Source organism: Phycodurus eques, chromosome 11, assembly GCF_024500275.1.
Source record: "Phycodurus eques isolate BA_2022a chromosome 11, UOR_Pequ_1.1, whole genome shotgun sequence".
In the NCBI taxonomy this organism is placed as follows: domain Eukaryota; kingdom Metazoa; phylum Chordata; class Actinopteri; order Syngnathiformes; family Syngnathidae; genus Phycodurus; species Phycodurus eques.
In genome coordinates this window covers 24,973,386-24,994,473 of record NC_084535.1, presented here as the reverse complement: position 1 = coordinate 24,994,473, position 21,088 = coordinate 24,973,386, and the positions used below count along the sequence as shown (strand labels likewise).

The 21,088-nt window shown below is 41.0% G+C and overlaps 2 protein-coding genes across 5 annotated transcripts in view; one reads left to right on the top strand and one right to left on the bottom strand.

The window, feature by feature from the left end:
* The window catches only part of rasgrp3 (RAS guanyl releasing protein 3 (calcium and DAG-regulated)), a 41,097-nt gene extending 35,276 nt beyond the window's left edge, over positions 1–5,821 (top strand). For 3 of the 4 annotated variants that reach the window (XM_061690251.1, XM_061690248.1, XM_061690249.1), the window contains 2 exons: positions 344–493; positions 632–1,655. In XM_061690251.1, the coding sequence (XP_061546235.1) occupies positions 344–493; positions 632–1,044 (563 nt within the window). In that variant the 3' untranslated portion in view covers positions 1,045–1,655. Of the gene's footprint in view, positions 1–343; positions 494–631; positions 1,656–5,322 lie in introns of those variants that run through there. The other variant, XM_061690250.1, reaches the window with a different exon arrangement.
* A 1,075-nt stretch (positions 5,822–6,896) lies between these two features.
* Positions 6,897–19,567, bottom strand: cdh1 (cadherin 1, type 1, E-cadherin (epithelial)). Its single transcript, XM_061690194.1, has 18 exons — positions 19,173–19,567; positions 18,283–18,394; positions 16,220–16,308; positions 15,274–15,414; positions 14,659–14,799; positions 14,353–14,508; positions 14,108–14,252; positions 12,335–12,507; positions 11,824–11,952; positions 11,423–11,608; positions 10,704–10,948; positions 10,433–10,575; positions 10,220–10,311; positions 8,841–8,973; positions 8,518–8,736; positions 8,278–8,408; positions 7,896–8,039; positions 6,897–7,703 (listed from the first exon to the last, which is right to left on the bottom strand). Exons 1-18 carry the CDS (start codon positions 19,428–19,430, stop codon positions 7,485–7,487), a joined length of 2,856 nt encoding a protein of 951 aa, XP_061546178.1. The 5' UTR covers positions 19,431–19,567; the 3' UTR covers positions 6,897–7,484.
* Positions 19,568–21,088: the final 1,521 nt, after the last annotated feature.

The window sequence follows — 21,088 nt, the reverse complement described above, 5'->3', positions numbered from 1 at the left end:
TTCATCTGTTTGTGCTGTTTGACAAGAAGGCTCCCTGTCACTGAGTGAAGATTCTCACAGCTCTTAACATTTTACATTTGTAGTTGATTTCATTGTATACTTTGTGAAAGTTATTGTAAAGAAATGAGATGTGTGACGACACAATGATTTGAATTTTAACCCCATTGGAAGAGTTGTCAATTCCATAAACATGACAACCTTTTTCATGAAAGTGTTGTCTGACACCTGACTGACTGTATTTCCATAAACTTGGAGACAGAAGTTTTATTTTTCACTCCTTTTCGCTGTAGCACACGGACATAATCACCCTAAATTTACGTAAAGCCATACTTTGACTTCACAGACTGTGGTGTCAACTGCCATAAACAATGTCGGGAGCTGTTGGTTTTGGCTTGCAGAAAGCTGCTGCGCTCTGGTTCCCTCGGGTGTGTGACCCCTGACAGACTGGCGCACAGCTCGCTGCCCAACAGCCCTGCGATGAACACCTGTTCAGGTCAGTCCTATTTTCTGTGTGGAGCCCAATAAATAATACAATGCATCTCCGCTCTTGTGCTGATGCTACGTGTTACAGTTTATATTTACAAATTGTTTTTCTTATTGCATTGCCAGTCATCCTCTTTGTGTCCTTCAGACAAGGACGAGGTGTTTGAGTTCCCTGCTGTGACATCAGCAAGTCCTATTCGGGATGCAAAAAGCATCACTCTGATGACTGGTTCAGCTCAGAGGATCTCTGTCCGCCTGCAGAGGGCCACGATCAGCCAGGCCACTCAGACTGAACCTCTGTGGTCGGAACACAGCTGGAGGACCACAGACAGTGGCTCCCACACCTTTCCCAAAACGAAAAACCGGACTCACAGAGAGAGCTGTAAAAATAATGTTTTTCCCTCATGGGAAAACCAGGACGACAGGCGGCAGGAGACAGCTTTGGTACAGTGCAGCGGTCCCACTCTGGAGAAGAATGGTGGCGTTGGAGAACTTGTGCCGATCACTGATCGCAGGATCACATGCAGAGGGAAGGTAATAGAAGTGGGATCAAGAAGTTAGCTCTGCGTCGAATTAATATCGAATCGAGGTTGCAAGATTGTGGTGCGCAGATCAACGGAAATGATTTTTGGCAAAAACTTAAAACATCATTTGATTTAAGAATATGTAGGCACTTTCCCACGTCTCAACGGGGGCATGAAATAGCTATACTGGAAATGAGAGCATCCCTTTTCTTTACTGCTTGTCCTCATTCGGGTTGTGGTAGACAGGTCAGGTATTGGGGACTGGTCGCCAGCCATTTGCAGAGAACATATGAGGTGTGTCAGAAAGGTTTCAGGAGTTACTCGCATCACAAAAGATGCGAGTTTAATTTGTCCCGTGAGCATGCTCTCAAAACACTCATAACTCAAAACAAATTTCCCCATTAAAATGAATGGAGATGCAATTAGTCCGTTCCAGTCTCCCGAAGACACCGCCAAATATTTGTTGGTTTTGATAAAGACAAGTCGCAGTGCATCGTAAAATAGTCATAAAAACATGAGAGGACAATGTAAAGATATTAACTAATATATCATCAAGTCAAAACTCGCTCACACACACACACACACACACACACACACAGTGTAGTACATTTGCATGCTGTGCCTTGAAAGGCTCTCTCTCACCCATACTCGCTCCACCCCCGCCCTGTGTGCTCCTGCAGCAGGCTGTCTGTTTCTCGTTAGCGGTTTGCGGTCCACAAACCTTTCTTTTGCGTCTTTCAATAAGGAAATGTACGCTCAACAGTACGGTATGATGTAGAAATACACAGTAACTGTCATGGTCTGTGTTTTGGTTTGGGTTGTGTTTAGTTTTGTTCCATGTTTTCCTGTGTTCCATGTTTGTCGTGTGCTCATTAAGTTGTTGTGTCCACCTGTTCTCGTCTGCTTTGTGTCGACCAATCAGCTCTCTCCAGCCACTCGTGTCTTGTCCAGGTGTTCCTCGTTGTCTCGTCTATCTGTTTGTATTTAGTTCCCTGGTTTCTTTCAGTTCTGGTCGGTTCATTGTCGTTGTCACATGTCTCTGCCATGTCATAGTCGTCAGTTGTCTTTATCATTGCGGGATGTCATTGTCAAGTGTCATTTTCCCTTTCTTTTCCACGTCTTACTCCCAGGTCATAGTTTGTTTCCAGTTTTAGATATTCGAGTGTTTCTTTGTTACTTTGATTTGATTGGTATCTGTTGTGGGACTTTGTTCACTTTTCCCTTTTCTAAGATTAAATATTATTTGGAGACTCCCGCACTCCTGCCTTGCCTCCTTGCTTCCCTGCAATTGGGTCCACCATGTTCTTACCTTGTGTTACTCGCCCTCGCCCTAACCACGTACGTGACGGTAACAACGTTTGCACCCCCACATTGCCCGCAGCTGTGCTGTTGTGGCGTCCCTCTGCAGCATATTCTTTGCCACCGTATCTCCGTAACTTCTCCGGCATAATGGATCTCTTGTCCACAGCTTAAAATTGTTTTCAACACCCTTGGCGCATTATTTTTGTGTGTGTGTAATGTTAATTGTTAGCCTTGCGTGGCTGTGGTGTTTTCCATTGTATGCTTGATTGGTGGTTGTTTCAAATACACAACCTGTAGTTCTCTTTCTTTTACGGTTAGTTTGACAGTAAAAGGTGGCGGCAATCAGCAGCTTGAAGTCTCTTTTTTTTTTTTTTTTTTTTTTTTTGAAGACTATTTAGTAATTATATCAGCCTAACTGCTGCTTGTTTGTGAAGTGACTGGCGCCACCTGCAAGTTTGGGCTCACAAGTCAAAGCAAAACACTCGGGCCGATTGATGGCTTGTATCTCGAAAAACTCATAAATCGTGTCACTCGTTTCTCAAGGCACCACAGTTTTTCAAATTCAATGTACAAACTACAGGTTTTCCCCTTCGAATTACCATTAAAACGTTGCCAGTTCACGTTGCCGGCAGTAAGTTAGATTTGTTTCCAGTGAAAGTTGACGTCGCCAAAGGATGAAAATCAGCGCCTCTAAATCTGAGACCATGGTCCTCAGTCTGAAAAAGGTGGAGTGCCCTCTCCAGATGGAGGAGATCCTGCCTCAAGTGGAGGAGTTCAAGTATCTCAGGGTCTTGTTCAGGAGTGAGGGAAGAATGGAGTGAGAGATCAACACGCAGGTCGGAGCAGCGTCTGCCGTAACCCGGACTCTGTATCGGTCTGTCGTGGTGAAGATCTACCCGTCGCTCTTCGTTCCTACCCTCATCCGGTGGAGCCGGTGCTCCTCCGCATTGAGAGGTGCCAGATGAGGTGGCTCGGGTATCTTGTTAGGATGCCCCCTAAACGCCTCCCTGGTGAAGTGTTCTGGGCACGTCGCACTCGGAGGAGGCCCACGGGGACGACCCAGGACTAGCACATGCTGGAGAGACTACGTCTCCCGGTTGGCCTGGGAACCACTTCGGGAAGAGCTGGACGAAATCGCTGGACAGAGGGAAGTCTGGACATCCTTGCCTAAGCTGCTGCCCCTGCAACCCGACCCCATATAAGCGGAAGAAAATGGATGGATTGACATTTAAACAAGTCAATGATGGTGTTGTGGCTACCCTCGCCTGACTCTGACGCCTGACTCCAGCAATTGAGTCCACCGAGTCCAGTCCTTTTCACCCGAAGTCGGCTGGGTTAAGCGGTACAGAAAATGGATTGATTACATGAAAACAAATTAGTGAGCAAACTTCACGACTTGTTTTAGTTTTAGTTTGACTGGAAAAGACTCAATCTCAGTCCAGACATTGGACCTTTTTTTTTTTTTTTTTTTTTTTATGATAGTGAAGCATTATAAAGCATGACCCTGTGAGACCTGCCGTACATTGCGTGACGCGGTCCACTCTGACTGACTGACCATTGCGTTTGATGCTGCAAATACAGTGTATGATATAAAGAGTTAAGGAAGAGGACGTGAGGCAAACTCACTTTCTGCCACATGCCTTTATGTCATTGGCGCAAATTGACAATACTATTTTGTTGGGCCCGCATCAGTAGTGGACCCTTAGAATGATTATTATTAGACATCACGAGCCATCACTAAAGCGTTGGTCCTGTTAAAAAAAAAAAATTGGAATCTTTTCTTAAAGAACAACTGAAAGACTTCTGGCGGCACGGTGGCCGACTGGTTAGAGCGTCAGCCTCACAGTTCTGAGGACCCGGGTTCAATCCCCGGCCCCGCCTGTGTGGAGTTTGCATGTTCTCCCCGTGCCTGCGTGGGTTTTCTCCGGGCACTCCGGTTTCCTCCCACATCCCAAAAACATGCATTAATTGGAGACTCTCAATTGCCCGTAGGTGTGAATGTGAATGTGAGTGTGAATGGTTGTTTGTTTATGTGTGCCCTGCGATTGGCTGGCAACCAGTTCAGGGTGTACCCCGCCTCCTGTCCGATGACAGCTGGGATTGGCTCCGGCACGCCCGCGACCCTAGTGAGGAGAAGCGGCTCAGAAAATGGATGGATGGATGAAAGACTTCTGCTTTTTGGGGGGTGGGACACTGTGACCTGTCAGTAGACACGTCTAAGGCATTTGAACAAAGGATCATTTAATCTTTCAACGCATGCATAAGTAATGCTAATGTCATGCAAACAACAACGACTGTACAAACTTGGACTGAATTTCAGACTTCAGGCTGTTATCAGTTTAAAAATGTCTGACAGTTAAATACACTCAAACCCAGATTTGTATTGAACTCAGAAAGACGAGTATATGTAATTTAAATTGATCTAATTTGTTGACATGGCCTGTGCCCTCACCATGTGTAATTGTGATCGAAATTGTACTGGATCTGTCAAGGCAAGCTACTTTGTTGTTTATTAATCGCTTCGCACCGGCAGTCTGTAGGTAGAACCTTTAAGTGAGGCAATTGGCAAAGCACTTTGTCAAACTTGTTCTGAGTTACTGTGCTCTGTGTAACAAGACGCGTATTGCAACAACTGCAACGTCAGTCTCGAATAACCGTGGGTACATTTTCATGCAGATGTATTATATTAAAATCTGTGGTGATTGTTCAGAATTATTCCTCGACACGGATACAACTAATAACACTAATATTGTGGATTTGGAAAGGGACATTGTGATGCGCACTGAATTGTTGTTTTCATAGGTGAAAATGGTGGACGTATTTCAATATTTATTCAAAAGGCAGTAGTAGTAGTAGTAGTATTTTCATTTTGCTTACAAATCTCGGCTATCAAGGATTCATGTTTTATTAATGTACAATTTGCAAGGTACACCTGACAATCTGATTAGTGGCCCGAGTACTCCGAGAAAGTGCCAAAATTCCTGATGCAAGTATTGCTTCTTTTCCATTTCAGGACAGCTGACTTGGTAACAGATGTGTAAAACGCCAGTCTCAGGGGTCCAGAAAGCCCCTCATGGCTGGGCCCAGGAAGTTCTTCTGTCTGGGAAGGTGCATGGCTCTTTGACTTTCCTATTTCACTGAGGGGGTGTCAGCTTGTTCTCTCTGGGCTCCAGCAAGGACCACGAAAAATGCTAACGCCCGGTTTGTTCAAGAACAAGGCAACGCGATGTGTAACGAACCCCAAAAGAGGAGCACAGTGGGTAGGAGTGGTCCCTCTTTGTATATGAGCACACCCCCAACCTGGGGACCAGAGGATGATGGAACTTCATTCGGAGCGTTCGCCAGATGACACAACAATGTCATCACGAGAGCAAAACATGTTTATGTGATGGTTCCAATCTTCTTTATCGCACCAATCTTAATCCAGTTCAGAAACAGTATGTGACTTTTGGATGAACATTTGGAAAGACAATACTTGCATGTGAAGTTTGAAGTGACAATTAAATGGAAAGTCGAGATAAAAGGGGCTCAATGGAATTTTTAGCAGGGAAGATTCTGCAGTGCGATGGAATAGAACTAATTCTGTGTGAGTTACCTCTATTATTTAAGTATAAAGCATTTGTCAACTACGATGTCTAACCCTCATATAATTATCCATTAAAAGGTTTAGTGAAGAGCAGATGGTGTATGCAACATCAGCTCTGGAAAAAAATACCAATAAAACCTAGTTTTTATAGTAGTAGTCATTTTAGGGTCTGGTTCATTACTTTGCTAAGAGGGAGGTACAGCTAACATTTTTGGTGACCTGTCACCACATATTTGACTAAGGTAACATGAGATGTGGCAATCTAATCTAATTAAGAATAGAAGAGAAAGGAGTTCCACCGCAGGTTCTGTTTGGTTACTCGTTTGCTTTTTAAAAACAAACTGGGCAAAATATTTTACTTCAAATAAATTGTCTCAACTCTAAGAATGCTCATTTTTCAAAAACGGCTAAAAAGGAATTACAAGTCAGCATTTGGAAACACTATTACTCATCTTTTTTTTTTCCCCATGCAGAAAATATTTTAAGGTTTACACATTTAATTGGTGGGGTGTAACATTTATAATATTCACATACTTAATCTGACATGGAGACAATGAACAACAGATGGCTCAGACAGGAGGGGATAAAGAGCAGATAAAACCTTGTACTTTATTCATGAAGAGAGGCAGTGATATACTAAAGAGAACTCTGCGTTTCCTCCCATCACAAACATCTTAAAAGAAATTAGAAGTAGGCCAACATACTCTAGTACAGTCAAGAACTATGGAAAGAACAATTTCACTCGTTGCAATTTGTGAAATGCCTGCACCTACCTCATGTAATGCAACGCTTTAGTATTATAGACAATTTAAGCACTCGCAAAACAAGTTCAGTAACATATGGAAACACACACACACACACACAATTTCATACGACTGCTGCTGGAATGGAATTGACTTGACTACATCTTCACGTTATTATTATGCTTTAGCATAACGTGCAGTGTCAGCATTTGATTCCACACATCACACAATAAAAGGAGGCCAGTCACAAATCAGAAGTTGTTTTAAGATAACTTTATAAAAATCCAAATTTAACAAAAGGTTTATAATATATATACACCTTTCAAAGCAACAGCTTGTTATATTACAAAGTAAAACAAAAAAAAAGTAGTTTTCCCATCTTGGTCAGATATAATTGATTCATCCAAATGTGAGAATGAAAAAACTAATTCAACTGAAGCAGTACATACAATATATTGCCACAATCAACTTTTGATTTTACCAGTGCATCTGCATGTTTCTAGGGTCATGCTGTCTTTTGCAAAAATACCTGCTCAAAATTCAGTATTGACAATATGGCTTTTTACACACACACACACAACACCGATCGATCAAACAAAAAAAGACTTTAGTACCAAACCTGGATGTCCAAAAGGAACTGAAACTAGCCAAACGGGCCAATTACTACAAGACAAAATCCAGCGAGTCTCCTTTGGCTTTCGAGCAGTGGCTGTTACTGCCAACATGAATGTGCAGTTAAATGTCAATGCTTAAACTAATCAGTCCATGCCTACGTGAACCTCACATTCAGGCACAATCCATTCATTCTCTTGTGCATCCTTGCATCCATTTTGCCTTCTGGTACATTTACAGCATGTCGTCGTCATCATCTCCTCCCCTGAACATGTCAGAGAGCTTTTTGAAGCGGGGCCCCCAGACATCGAGGTGGTCGTAGTCCTGGTCTCCGCTGTGGGATGAGTTCAGAGAGGACAGGCTTCCCGCATCAGAGCCACCTCCCTCATAGTCAAACACCAGCAAGGAGTCATAGGGGGGCGCTGTAGGATCATTGTCAGCAGCCTTCAGGTTCTGCAAACAAGCACACACACACACACAACTGCTTGTTTAGGAAAGCTTCAATGTATGAGCGCAAAACAATGTCTGCTTCCTGACAAGGTGACACACCATTTGAAAACAAGGTTCTATACATACACTGTACGTACAGCAATCATATACAAACGTGGGTGGTTTGGATCGCTTAATAATTTGGACTCGACTCACGTCATCAATGAAGTTGCCAATTTCCTCCGGGTTGGCAGGACGAGGTCGGTACTGCGGAGCCGTAAGGAAAATGGGCTTCACATCGTTTCTGAACACCTCGGGCCGGTTGTCCAGTCCTTGGTGGAGAACACCAAGATCATAATCCTGGAAGACAGATTACACATTAAGACATACGGTCACACTGATGAAAACCACCATGCAATGATGATCAGGCATTTCAGCAAAATGATGAAAACCACCATGCATATATATATATATATTTTTTTTTTTTTTTTTTCCCCCTCATGGGTGAAAGAGTACCCTGGTGGGGAACCACTGATTTATTCAAAGCGGCCATTTTAGAAATGTGATTAGACAGTGTTCTATAGGCAGGCCAATTTACCTGATCATCCTCTCCTCCTCCCTCTTCATCATAGTAATAGATGTTGTCTCTGATGTCATCATCCTGCAGTAAAGGCTCCTTTTTTTCTCCCCTTCTCCGCCTTGCAAACAGCAGCAGTAGCAGCAGCAGCACTGAGCAAAAAGACAACTATAAGCAACGTGACCGACTGAGACGCACAGCTAAGAATTGCAGCAACTCAAGTCTGGCAGTCATGAAAGCAAAATCTAATGTCACACTCACAGAGAAGCAAAAGGATTCCTCCCAGAATGCCCAGGATAACGGGCAGGCCGGTGCCCCCCGCCACACGTCCTTTGCAGGTCACTTGTTCCCCCGTGCAGTCGCACACTTTAGCCTGAACTGTGCTGTCTTGCTCTAAACCTTGGTTGTCCGCCACCCGGAGAACCACAGTGTACTCTCCACTTGGCAGCTCCGTGGCCAAGTTCAAGATAATGCCCGTTTCTGCAACAACAGGTGAACTGACGTTACAAACGCTCCTTTAATTATTATTCCTTTGCATCAACAGTTATTTGATTCCCGTGGTATTTTCTTGTTGTTGAACATACTGGAGTCGTTCATTCTCGCAGTCCAATTGGTCTTTGACATGCCCTCCAACGAGACTCTGTAAGGAGCAGCAAAGCCAGGTCCATCTTTATCGGTCACCGACAGCAACTGAGGGGTAGATTCTTTGTTGCACACCTGGGGAAGAAAACAGATTCAGAGTTGTGGGTTATATTCATTCGTCGAGTCGGCAATATATACCTTGACATGACCAAGTTCAGTTTTAGTTAACCTTTACTTACAATAACATCGGCATTTAATCTTTACAAAACCTGTTTTTAAACATTTGTCTAGTTTGTATTCCACCATGTGCAGTACATGTGATTAATTTAAATACATACATATACTTTTTTCATTTTACTATATTTAAAAGGTCAAGTTTGTAGCTTGAAAAAGTTAAAGCTGGCAGTACAATATTAAAATGATCTTTTGAGAAACGACACCTCTGTGTCCCCATCTAATGCCACTAATTTCATTTATTATTTTACAATTGGGCACGACAGGACAAGAATAGCCAATCAGAGAGGGTAGTGACAGGAGGCGTGACCGACTAGTTTGTCAATCATTTGCACACGGTCAAACGCGCACACAGTAGTGTCACGCAAAGTAGACTTGCAGTTTCTTGGCCGGATTATTTAACTCCTGTAAGCAACAAAAGTTAAAAGTAGTAATTGGACAGCCACCTACTTCTAATCAAGTGTAAATGTATATAACGTTGGTGAATGGCATCGCTTATGTCACGTCACTGTTCACGTGAGGTAAATTGATCACCTTGCTTATATTCTCAATTGTTTGTATATTCCCAAAATACAACGTCAAACAGGTGACATTTCATGGAACGTTGCAAGCATGAACGCGAGCGGGACGCAGCGGCGCCTCCCTCCAAGCCAATTCCAGCGAGCCGTCAACACGCTTGCGCGGCTGACTGAGGTGCACTCTGAGGCGGCCAGGTGAGCATGACGAACCGGTCTCTTCCTAGTTCTTATTTTGTTGTCCAAGTTTAGTGAACGGGGGGGGGGGTGCTTCTTTGGGCACAGATGTGAGGGGGAAGGGACTGAAATGAGGCTGCATTCCAATATTGTTCGCAGCTTGAAAACTGCATACAGTATCTTCTCTTTAAGCACAGTGTTAATTGATTAAACATTGCATAATGTGACAGCATCTTACAGTAATACTGAATATCTCATCCTTTGTAGGAATTAACCCTCTGCCTCATTTTTTAAATTAATACTTAGACCTACCTGGAGAGCTTTGTATTTATTTTTTAGGTGGAACTTTGGAAAAGTTTGAGAACCGCTGGTTTAAACTGTCTACCTTAAACCTGACAATCCCAAAACAGAATTGTTGCACTAAAAAAATAGCATATGTGGTAAAGGCCCTTTACCATAAATGCACGCTCCTCAATTGTGGGTGCGTTGTCATTAACATCTTCCAGGAGGATCACCAATGTGCCTGTTCCTGTGGCTGGAACTTCATCTAGGGAACAGAGCAGGCAAAGTTCAATGAATCTCTGGGAGGTTCCAAGTAATATGAACTTCAGTTTTACTCTTAAGAACGTCTGAATATGAATATTGCGCACATCTGTCCATTCACTTACCATCGTCATATGCACTAATGAGTGCTGTGTATTTGTTGTCCTTGACAAAGATAGACTCTCTGTCCATGGGATTCTTCACTGTGATCAGGCCCGTATCTTTGGCCACATTCAACCAGCCTGCTGGGTCGCTAAAAATTTTATACCTGAACAGAAATTTGGAAAAACATACATAGAATTGACTCTACATCACCTTCAATCCTCTAACTGTAACATCCATATTCAAATACCCCTTTTAAAAAAAAAAAAAAACAGTGAGTAAAAGTTGTCTTACATGACTTTCTGTTTGCGTGCAATGTCTGGGTCCGAACCAGTGTACTGCACCACATCAGTGTCAACGGGAAGGTCTTCCCGCTTAGACACAAGTTTCTCCACTGGATCAAAGACTGGGGCTTCGTTAACGTCAACCACATTTATGATCACAGTGGCGGTGGCGGTGGGCATTGGAGTAGCAAAAGGAACTTCATTCTCCACTGCAACCAACAACGTATGCTTGCTACTCTTTTCAAAGTCCAGACCCTGCATTCATAAAATGTTAGAACAAATTACAATTCATTTACATTGTCCAGGGGAAAATGTAATTGTGCTAAAGGGTCTTAAATTTCTTCTATATTCATAGCAAAAATATTTTTAAAAACAAATTACAAAGCTCATGCACATTTACCATGAGGCTTCAGGTTTCCCAAATTGTGTATGACATGCAGTCTAAATACAGATGGTAATTGTGGGTGACAGAAGTCTATGCAAGTGTACCTAGATTACACTTGTGTTTTGGCCATTCTACAGTATATAAAGAGTGTGTGTGTGTGTGTGTGTGTGTTTGGGGGGGAATCCTGTGTATTGGCCTAACAGATTGTCGCCGAAATTGGGCAGGCTCTTCCTTACATAAATTGTAACTACAAAACCGTTGATACAGGATTTTCCACAGTGCGGCATATCCTAACCCTGTATACACGCGCATTACTTTTAGGATGGGGAGACTTAATTTCATACCTTGACAGCAGTGATTATTCCCTCATTCTTGTTGCTTCCAGTTTCAACAGAGAAAGATTTTCCATAATCACCATCAACAATCTTGAACTTTGCATTCCAGGCTGGAGAATGTGGCTCATCACCATCTGTTACCGTCATCCTTAGGACTATAAAGTCCACTCTATTTTCTTCCACGCTTGCAGAATACTGTGAAAATGAAAAGATGTGGATACAAGAGGATGAACAATGACATCTAAATGTGTTGTGGGACATATCGTGTCATTTTCTATAAATATAACAAGCAGTACAGAGAATGGATGAATGAAGAAAAAAGATATTGGAAGAGGGGGGGGGTGTTGCCATGACAAATCCTGGGATAATCCAGGAACAAAATTGAATTCCCCCAATAAACGGGTACTCACCGAGCTCTGGGTGAATGCTGGTGCATTGTCATTGCTATCCGTCACAGTGAGAATTACTTTTGCCTCTCCAGTCAACCCTTCACCCACCATGTCAGCTGCCTGTACTACCAATGTGTACTTTGGATATTTCTGTTGAAAGAAAGAAACAAGTTTGATTTTACAAAAGTGACTAAAACAAAAGGGACATTTGAGCAATTGTTTGATTTTTGAAAGTTCCAAAAGGACATGACATGAAGAAGTCAAATCTATGCCAGGCCTCTCGTAATGATGAAATTCAGGTACAGTCTACTCTGTTGTCCTTGCCTTGGCCGTATGGTGCATTGACTACAAACGAAGTTCGGGCATTACCCCATAGCCACATAAGCCTTAAGTGCCATTAAAAATGTTTAATGCGATGCATTATTATAATTAACAATAAGTGGAAACTTATTGTTCAACAGACTTTAGAGCAGACCATTTTCAAGGTTCGGTGAAGAAAGGACAATTTGGAAAAAAACGATGAAGGCCTCACCTCTCTGTCTAAGCCACCAGCATTGATTCTGATGACTCCAGTGACTGAATTGATGACAAAAAGATTTGGTGTGGGCAACTGTGGATCTTGGCTTATAATATGGTAACGGAGATCAGAGTTGTCATGGTTTTCCTGATCCAGATCTGTGGCGTTCACTTTTATGACCTCAAAACCTTGAAAGTGAGAAATGACAGAGGTTATATGTATGATGACAAAAATGTCCACCAGGTCTCTTGAATTTGAGATTAATAACAGTGTCAGTGGATGCCTCAAAGTGATAATCTTTTATCTATAGTCTGCTAAGGGGGTCTTCAACCACATCTGATCCCACTCATGGCGGCAAACAAAGAGGAGCTAGTTTACTGAAAAGGCACCGTATTGTCAGTCATTTGGATTTCAAGTTTGCAGTGTCAAACAATGAGCAACATTCTGCTGCAAAGTATGTTTAAAGGGGAAGTGTCTGTGTGTGTTTTTAATTAACTAACTAGTTAACTAATTTGATGCCTGCTAATAGTTGGAGACGGGGTGCCAATTGTTTGTGCTGACTAATCTAATCTCATAGATTAGTTGTTTGTGTTTTTATCTTTTTAATGGCAAGATACTGGGTGATAAATAAGCAGCTAATTTAGGTCTCTATTTTGCACTTACTGTGAGACATTAAAGACATACAGTCTTTAATAGACATAGCCAATTAACTTTGCTTCTTTTTTTTAGTTTTACCCTGTCAATCTTCCTGCATAGTTAGCAGGGGGATAACTGCACTTTCTGAAAAGTTGCCACTGTGTAAGGTGTGATGAGTCAGTTGAACCTTTTAAGATTGATGTGAAAATGTACAGTATGTAAATTTAAAATGATTTCTAAGTTTTATAAAAGGTACATATACCGTTTATGATTTACTGTGGTCTGTAAACTGCATGTGCAAATTAAAACGGGTTAATGAAAATGTTATTTTATTAAGGTTAAATTGTCAAACATTTAAAATGTTTTATTAAAATGGATTAATTGTTCCATTTAATAGGGTCACTTTCTCCATGTTGTGAATAATGTCATTTGCTTTTTCTTTTTATTGAAGGGAGGGGAGAAAAAAATAAATACAAATTCTGGGATTTTATTTTAAGGCCATATCGCCCAGCCCGAGTGGTATCAAAGCATCCCTATATCATCTGGCATTTGTTTGGATGCATGCGGTTTTGTAGTGTTTTGTAGTGTACAGGGATACATTGACGTATTGTATGAGTGCCCCAACTTAAAAGAGTTTTTACCCTTTTTTTTGCCTTGAGTTGCAAGCTAAGATTTGAGCTTTTTGGGCACTTTAGCCACTGCGCCACAGATAGCGGCAGTGAACTACTTCAAAATCTGGACGGCATTGTGAATGTCATTTTATGGTGCAGATACATCAAATTTGGGTTGCAGGTCTATGTCTGCATGATCAAGAATAAAAAAACTACAATTAACAAAACAAAAGATGAAACCCATTTTAAACAACTAAATTATTTGGTACAGCACACGACTAAATTACGCAGTACAACTATTGTGTTTTGTGCAGGTATTTTATCAGATTTCTCAATTCTGTTTATGCAGTACAATACTGTACAGCGTTTTGTTTCTTATAAAGTTGATTTAAAATTCAAGTGATTTAAGTTATGAGCATGTCGTGGAAATAAACATGTCAAGGTACCACTGTACGTGGAAAGACTACAAAACATGTCATGAAAAAAAACTGCAAATGTGTTTTTCAACCTAAACATCTTAAACGAAAGCCATTAATGGTACCTTTGGGGGATGCCTCAGCCACTTCTCCCAAGAAGGTATCCTTTGTAAAAATAGGTTTGTTGTCATTCTGGTCAATTACATTGACAATAATTTCCATAGGCTCCTCAGCATTTCCAGCACCATCTGCCACGGCGTACGCTTGAAACTACACACAGACACAAAATGGTTTGATTAGTTGAACAGTAATTGTGAACAAAAATGCAAACTTCATAGCAGGCATGCAGTTGGCCAAAAGAGGATCTTACCAAGTACTTGGGCTGCTTTTCCCTGTCCAGAGGTTGTGTGAGATAAAGATTACCAGTGTCTCTATCCATGGTAAAAAGTCCAACAGGAGGCTGATCAGCTCCTGGACCAGTGATGCTATAAAATATCTTCTTTATTTTGTCTTCATTGGACCTAATCTATACACAAGAGGGGAGACATAAGGTTGTCAGTATTAATAAAAAAATAAAAAAAAATAAAAACGATTCCCATTTTCTATCCTATTATGTATTATTTAAGCTCGCAGTAAATCTTTTCACATAATCAAATGCTCAAAGGGGCTTTCGTACTTGAGATACTTTGACCGGGTAAGGACCTCTGTCATTCTCCGCAACATTAATGTCAGGAATAACCCAGTCTCTCTTTCTCCTCCTTAATCCTCCGTTAGATTTTGGGAAATGCAGAATAGGCACCTCAGCATCACCTGTACTCTAAAAAAACAAAACGTAGCAAACAGTTAACACTAATGCCATAGCTCTCAGTGTTACAGTTTGAATACCAACACACACACACACACACAAAATTAAACTATTATCGGTTTTAACGATATTGCAAAAAGTTACTTTTCATACATAAACATGTCAAATCAACAACCCTATGTTAGTCTTGGACATTGAAAATAGTAAACAATTCCTGCATGCAAGACCCCTGAAAATGTACTTCAAATTCCTTAAATGACAGTGAAATACTTAAAAGTGGTGGAACTCATGACGTACGTATAAATAGAAAATGTAGACATATTTTGCATGTTTTAATCCAGCCTCAAGAGGGCGCAGGTACACAATTCTGTCACAGATTAGTATAACAAAAAGAAGATCAGTTCTGAGCTGTGCTGGTTAATTCAGTACTCTATCAGCCTGACAAAATGCTTGTTGGGGGGGGGGGGGAATACGGCCTTCTCCTACCTCTGGATGAAGCTCAGGATTTTGGTGTTGGTTGCCACGATGCACTACCCTGACAGGAATGGTCATCTTGCGCCCTTGAGAGTCCCAGGTGTGAACCAAAAAGTCATGGTGTCCTTCATGAAGAGAAACCTCTCTCTTTACCTGAATGACAGAAAATAAGGAAAAATAAATAAATCAAAGGCTAGCACGTAGTTTACTTTTTTTTTTTCTTCCATTTCCAAATGGCCACATCATACATCTCAACATGCTGGCCACCAAACAAGTGCTCCCTGGTCTTCTCCTTGCGTTAAACAGATTTCTAATGCATGTCCCACATTCAACTGATCCTCAAACAACTGGTCCTCAAAAGTGCATACAGAGCACAACGAGTCTCAGAAATGCGGACAACTGGCCCTCGCAATAAACCTTTTCTTTCTTTAAAATTTAAGAACTTTTTTTTTTAATGAATTCAACCACCAACCGTTATTGAACAAATCACTTTAAGACACTTTTTAGATAACAACCCTTGTGGACTACTCTGGCTCTTTTTTTGCAGTATGAAAAGTGGATGTAGTAAACTCTCATACTGCATGTATTGCCCCAAACCTCTGCGCAGTAATTTAGGTAAAGTAAAAAACTAGAGAACTGAAAAAGAGTGTAGCGTGATCCGTTATCTCCAAAAGACGATCCAAAAGTGTCTTACTTTGGCCATTAGAGATGATTCTAGATGAGATTTCCAGCAGATTGTCATGTATTATCAAATCTATTTGTAATTAATATAAATGTGTATGATAAATCAATTTCAATTTCAAATAGGAAAGTTCATAAAAAAATATGACTGAATTATGTAAATTACAAAATTTCTACCCGAAGCACCAGTTGACCACCCAGGGTCGTCCGAGAGGACCAGTTGTCTCAAAACCCTTGCATAGCGACAACAAATACCAACACTGAATAAAAATCTCACCTTCAAGACACCATCAGTTTGTACCATGAAACGTGTATCTTCACTTCTGAAACGAAATCTCGTGCGATCTGAGCAGTCTGTGAAGTCCACTAAAAGAGAAAAACAATACTACATAAAACACAGGTCTTGTATTGCTGATTCATAAAGAAAATTGCAATTGGCTTTTAACGCTCTGACATCTTGAAAACTCACTATTTGACCAGCATTGCACTAGTTGGATGTCATGTACCATTTAACTTCAGTTGCGGCATCATAAACAGGGCAGCGCTGTACCACAGAAGTTGAGTTTTCTAAAACAGTCAATTTTGTGGATTTTATTTTTTGTACATAAGCAAATCCGATTTCTCAGGGAAAAAAGTATATCAAGTTAAATAAGTATTATTCAACGTCAGGGTATCCAGTTGTGAAAGAGTAATGTTATATTAATGCAGCCTTTGTTAGTAAGTACAGATGAGTCAGTTTTTCCTAATCTCCCCAAAAAAGAGAGAACCAATGGTTTTGATCCATAGTGACTAGTCTACTTCACCTGGATCAGACATGCTAAGTAGTGATTGGCCGAAATTTTGGCCGCCGTTTCAGCCGAACATGGCCCAAATATGCATTTTCGGTTTTGGAACGAAAGTCTTTTGTCACCTAAATAACAAATACACAAATAAATAAACTATAAATCTGACAGGTAAGGCAAACATTCAACAAACTATTGTTAACAAACACAAATTAACATTATTACTGCAATAATTAAAATTTGCATGTCACAATGAAATATGGGAACCCCTGGCCCAAACTTTAACTGATTATGTTGTGCCATTGAACTGTTCGCAGAATTATTTTTAAAACTATTAAATAATATGCTGCAATAACTATTTGCGGTAATGTTCGACATAATTTTTTTAAATATGGAAATTCTGACAAATTGTTCCAGAAGTGAATTTCTATAGGTTGGAAACACTAACGTAATTTCTTTCAGTGTTTCGTGGTGTGGCTGGCAACCAGTTCAGGGTGTGCCCTGCCTCTCGCCCAGAGGCAGCAAGGATAGGCGCCAGCACGCCCGTGACCCTAGTGAGGATAAGCGTTGTAGAAAATGGATGGATGGATATGATTTAAGAAAATGAACATTTTAAACCACAAGAAAATACATCTAAATGCTTCATAGGAAAAGTGTTTGTTTGAGTCAGTGGGAGGCACGGCATATGCACACGTGCTAATGATCAGAATTTGAGGCTGGAAAAACGCTTTCTCACTAACACATTCAGCAGGATTTTTTTGCATTGATTTTTTTTTTTTTTTTGCGGAAACCTTCAAATGGTCTAAAGTCAAACACTTTCTTCAATTTAAGCAACGTTTTCTGGAGAAAAAAAAGGCATCCGACGTTCAGAAGTCAAAAGCTCAGGAATTTTTTTTTTTGCTGTACAAGCGTTTTGCTTTTTTTCCTTTAAGTTATTACAGAAGAGTACCATTGTTGGCAAAGGAAACGTGTAATGAATAAAAATGGAATTTAAGACAGGGGAACTTTTTTCCTAACTTCGTTTTACGGCATACAGTTTACAATTGAACTGTTAGATCATTTGAGTCATGAGACATCAATGGATGTTAGGGAAGAAAATAAAAACATGTTCGGGCAACTTGCCCTTGACAGAGTTATCTTTGCGACATTTAAGATATCATCCAGGCTGTGCTGTTAAGTAAAAAGAGCTCCTATTCTGGCAGTTGTTGACATGCTTTGAAAAGAAAGGCTTTGCAAAACAGGCTTGGGGACTTTAGTGAGTGCAGGAAAGATAATTTGATGAGGTGCAGCAAGCTGAGACATGAACTTGCTTGGCCTCTAAGTATCACTAATGATAAGCATGGATCACGAAACATTTTGAACCAAACAGCCCTTTGTACAAGCTGCGTCTGAATGGCTGGTTCTAGATCCACACAGATTTTTTTCCCCCACCAATTATCTCAGACTTTAAATGACAAAAAATATCCAAAAGCCTACACACGTATAACAAAAAAAACAACACCACCTAAACATACTGAAATTAAAACCCACGGTTTAAAAACTTTGTGATTAAATTTACCTTTGCCCAGTACTGTGCCCCTGGTGAGGTGCTTTCTGCTCGCTGTGAAAACCATGTCTGACTGAAATCCTGGCACACATGATTGCTCCTCAGCAGAAACTACAGCCAAAGCCTAAAAGGAGAGATCATATTTAGACATTCTGAGAGCTCTGAGAGTGAGCATATAAGAAAATAAAACATAACAAAAATCAAGGAAGAGCTGAAGATTTTAGTCATCATCTTTTCAACTTTGCTGGTGGTTGAAGTCATACTTGGCATTAATGATCCACTCACGCATTTAAAGAGTTTGGGAACAAGCTCAATTTGTTTGACAATGAACGAATACAAAAGACAAAAACAGAATTGTACAGTGTCGTCAATTTGAAAGGGAAAAACTGTATGATAAAAGTGTGTAAACGTGACGTGGTTCAAGCGTTAACCTGTCTAGAGACCAAAAAAAAAAAAAAAAAAAACCAGCTCGGGCGAGGCCCAAATGGACGAACGTGCTCGAGGACGGGAAAATACAAACCTTTCGTTTTGAACACCTGCATGTAGCGAGGTTGCCATTTTTGTTTTGAAAGAATGACACCATTAAATACACTGCGAGAACTTACATTCAGCTGAGCTGCAATACAGTAGAATTGGGGGAGAGAGAAAAAAAATTAACGCCCTTGCTCAACAAACATCACCTCCGGGAGGCGTCCGAATTAGCAGGCCGGCTCTCGAGGTGAAATGAATAGACGAATTTGCGACGACAAAGTTCATACTCTACCTAAAGGGAAACACTAGTACAAGTGTCATACGCGCAAATAATATTAAAAAAAAAATAAATTAAAAAAAACTGCAGCCAGGAAAGAAAGGCATTTTGTTACGTTGACAAAAAAAAAAAAAAGCACGGAAGTGAACCTCACCTGGAGAACGACGAACAAAGTTCCCCACACCGCGAACGTGGCGGCCCTCATCTGCCCGGAAATCCCCAAAAGTACTCCTTGAGATGCGGACAACCAGGTGAAGTCGTCTATTCCTCGGCAGGTGTTCGCGCTGGCCGCAGTTTCTTCGTCGAGGAAGTTTTCAAACTGAGCGAGTTGAGCAAACGACGTGCTGCAGGTATCGTCGGTGTGTGACGTCAGCTCACAGGTGCTCCACTTCCGCCTTCCACATAAGGGCATGCAGAGGCACACGCCTCCCTCGACAGATACCAACGGTTTCTGTCGCCGCTTCGTCACAAATATGAACCAGAAACAGCCTCAACGCTGAAAGAAGGTCTGTATCGGTGCTTGGAGCTGCATATGCTACAACTTTCTGTTCCTGTTGTTGTAAATCTCCAAGCCACAACATGTCCCCTCTCTCTCCCCTCCCTCTCCCTCTCTCTGTCTGTCTCTGTCTCTATCTCTATCTATCTATCTCTATTTCTCTCTCTCTCCAGGAAGAGAAGCCCATTTGACTTTGACCCTTGGTCCTTGGATGAATGACCTTTAGATTTGACTCAAACTGGCCTTGTTGGTCTCTGTCTCTTCAACTGACAAGTTGCTGAATTTCTTGATACCAGTTGCTCCTGCTCTGACATGTAGCACTTTTCTTGGAAAATTGACTTTGAAAATCTTCCGTACGCTGTTGTGAGCACAATATATGATGATGATTATTATTATTAACACTTATTTCACACTAAATTTAAGTTGTGTTGTGTTTACACAGATGAGAACAACTCCACGCAGAAACAAATAGTCTTTCATGTGAAATAAACTGCAGAAAAAATTCAGTCTTTTCGAATGACTTAAAACACACACACAAACACACGGTATTTGTTTGATATCAATCATACAGGATTTTTAATAATCCATAACGCATAGATTTTTGTAAAAAGAAAAAAACTGGATTACATTGCTCCTTGAAGTCAACAGCAATTCATAATTCATTCTGGAGATAAGAGCTTTTCCCTCAGTCATCAAGTCATTTTCTTTCCACTGCCTGGATGTTACATGACACATTATCTCTAGGTTAACCGTAATAACATTGACTGTATTTGCAGCACACGGGGCTGCTGACTGACACACTGAGACTCTAAAGTCCATAGCTAATGGACAATATTCCGTATAGTCATGTGCAGTATTAAGAAGGTTGTATAGAATAATATATTTCCATCCATCTATCCATTTTCTACACCGCTTATCCTCACTAGGGTCACGGGAATGATGGAGCCTATCCCAGCTATCATCGGGCAGGAGGCGGGGTACACCCTGAACTGGTTGCCAGCCAATCACAGGACACACCGTGCCACCGAATAATATATTTACATGAGTAAATGTAAGTCATATCATCAGTATGTATCATGTTTTTTTTTTTTTTTTTTTTTTTTATACAAGTCCAATAGTGGTGGCACTTTGGACGAGTGGTTAGCGCATCTGCCTCACAGTGCAGAGGTTGGGGTTTGTCTGTTGTAATATAATCAGAATGCAGTTTTTAGTATAAAACAATCATGTGTGCAGGGCCCCTTCGTATGAAGTTTGGAAAGCTCCCTGGCTACAACTTGGAATTGATTTATATTTAAGAATGCCATGGAAGCATGAGGACCTTCTGTCGATAATGTTGGACAAAATGTTGACTATCTTTATTTATTGCCAAGTTGGCACGTCATTTAATTTGAGTCATTGTTACATTACGAATAGGAAATAAGGAACCGAAAGCTAAAAAATAGTTCCTTAAAAAAAAAAGGAACAATGTCTCATTTCAAGGCTTTCTGGTAATGTAGATGTATGGATGATGAAAATGCAATTGAGTGATGCTATCATTTGCTCTTCCCTTCCACTAATCATCCACCCTCCCACAG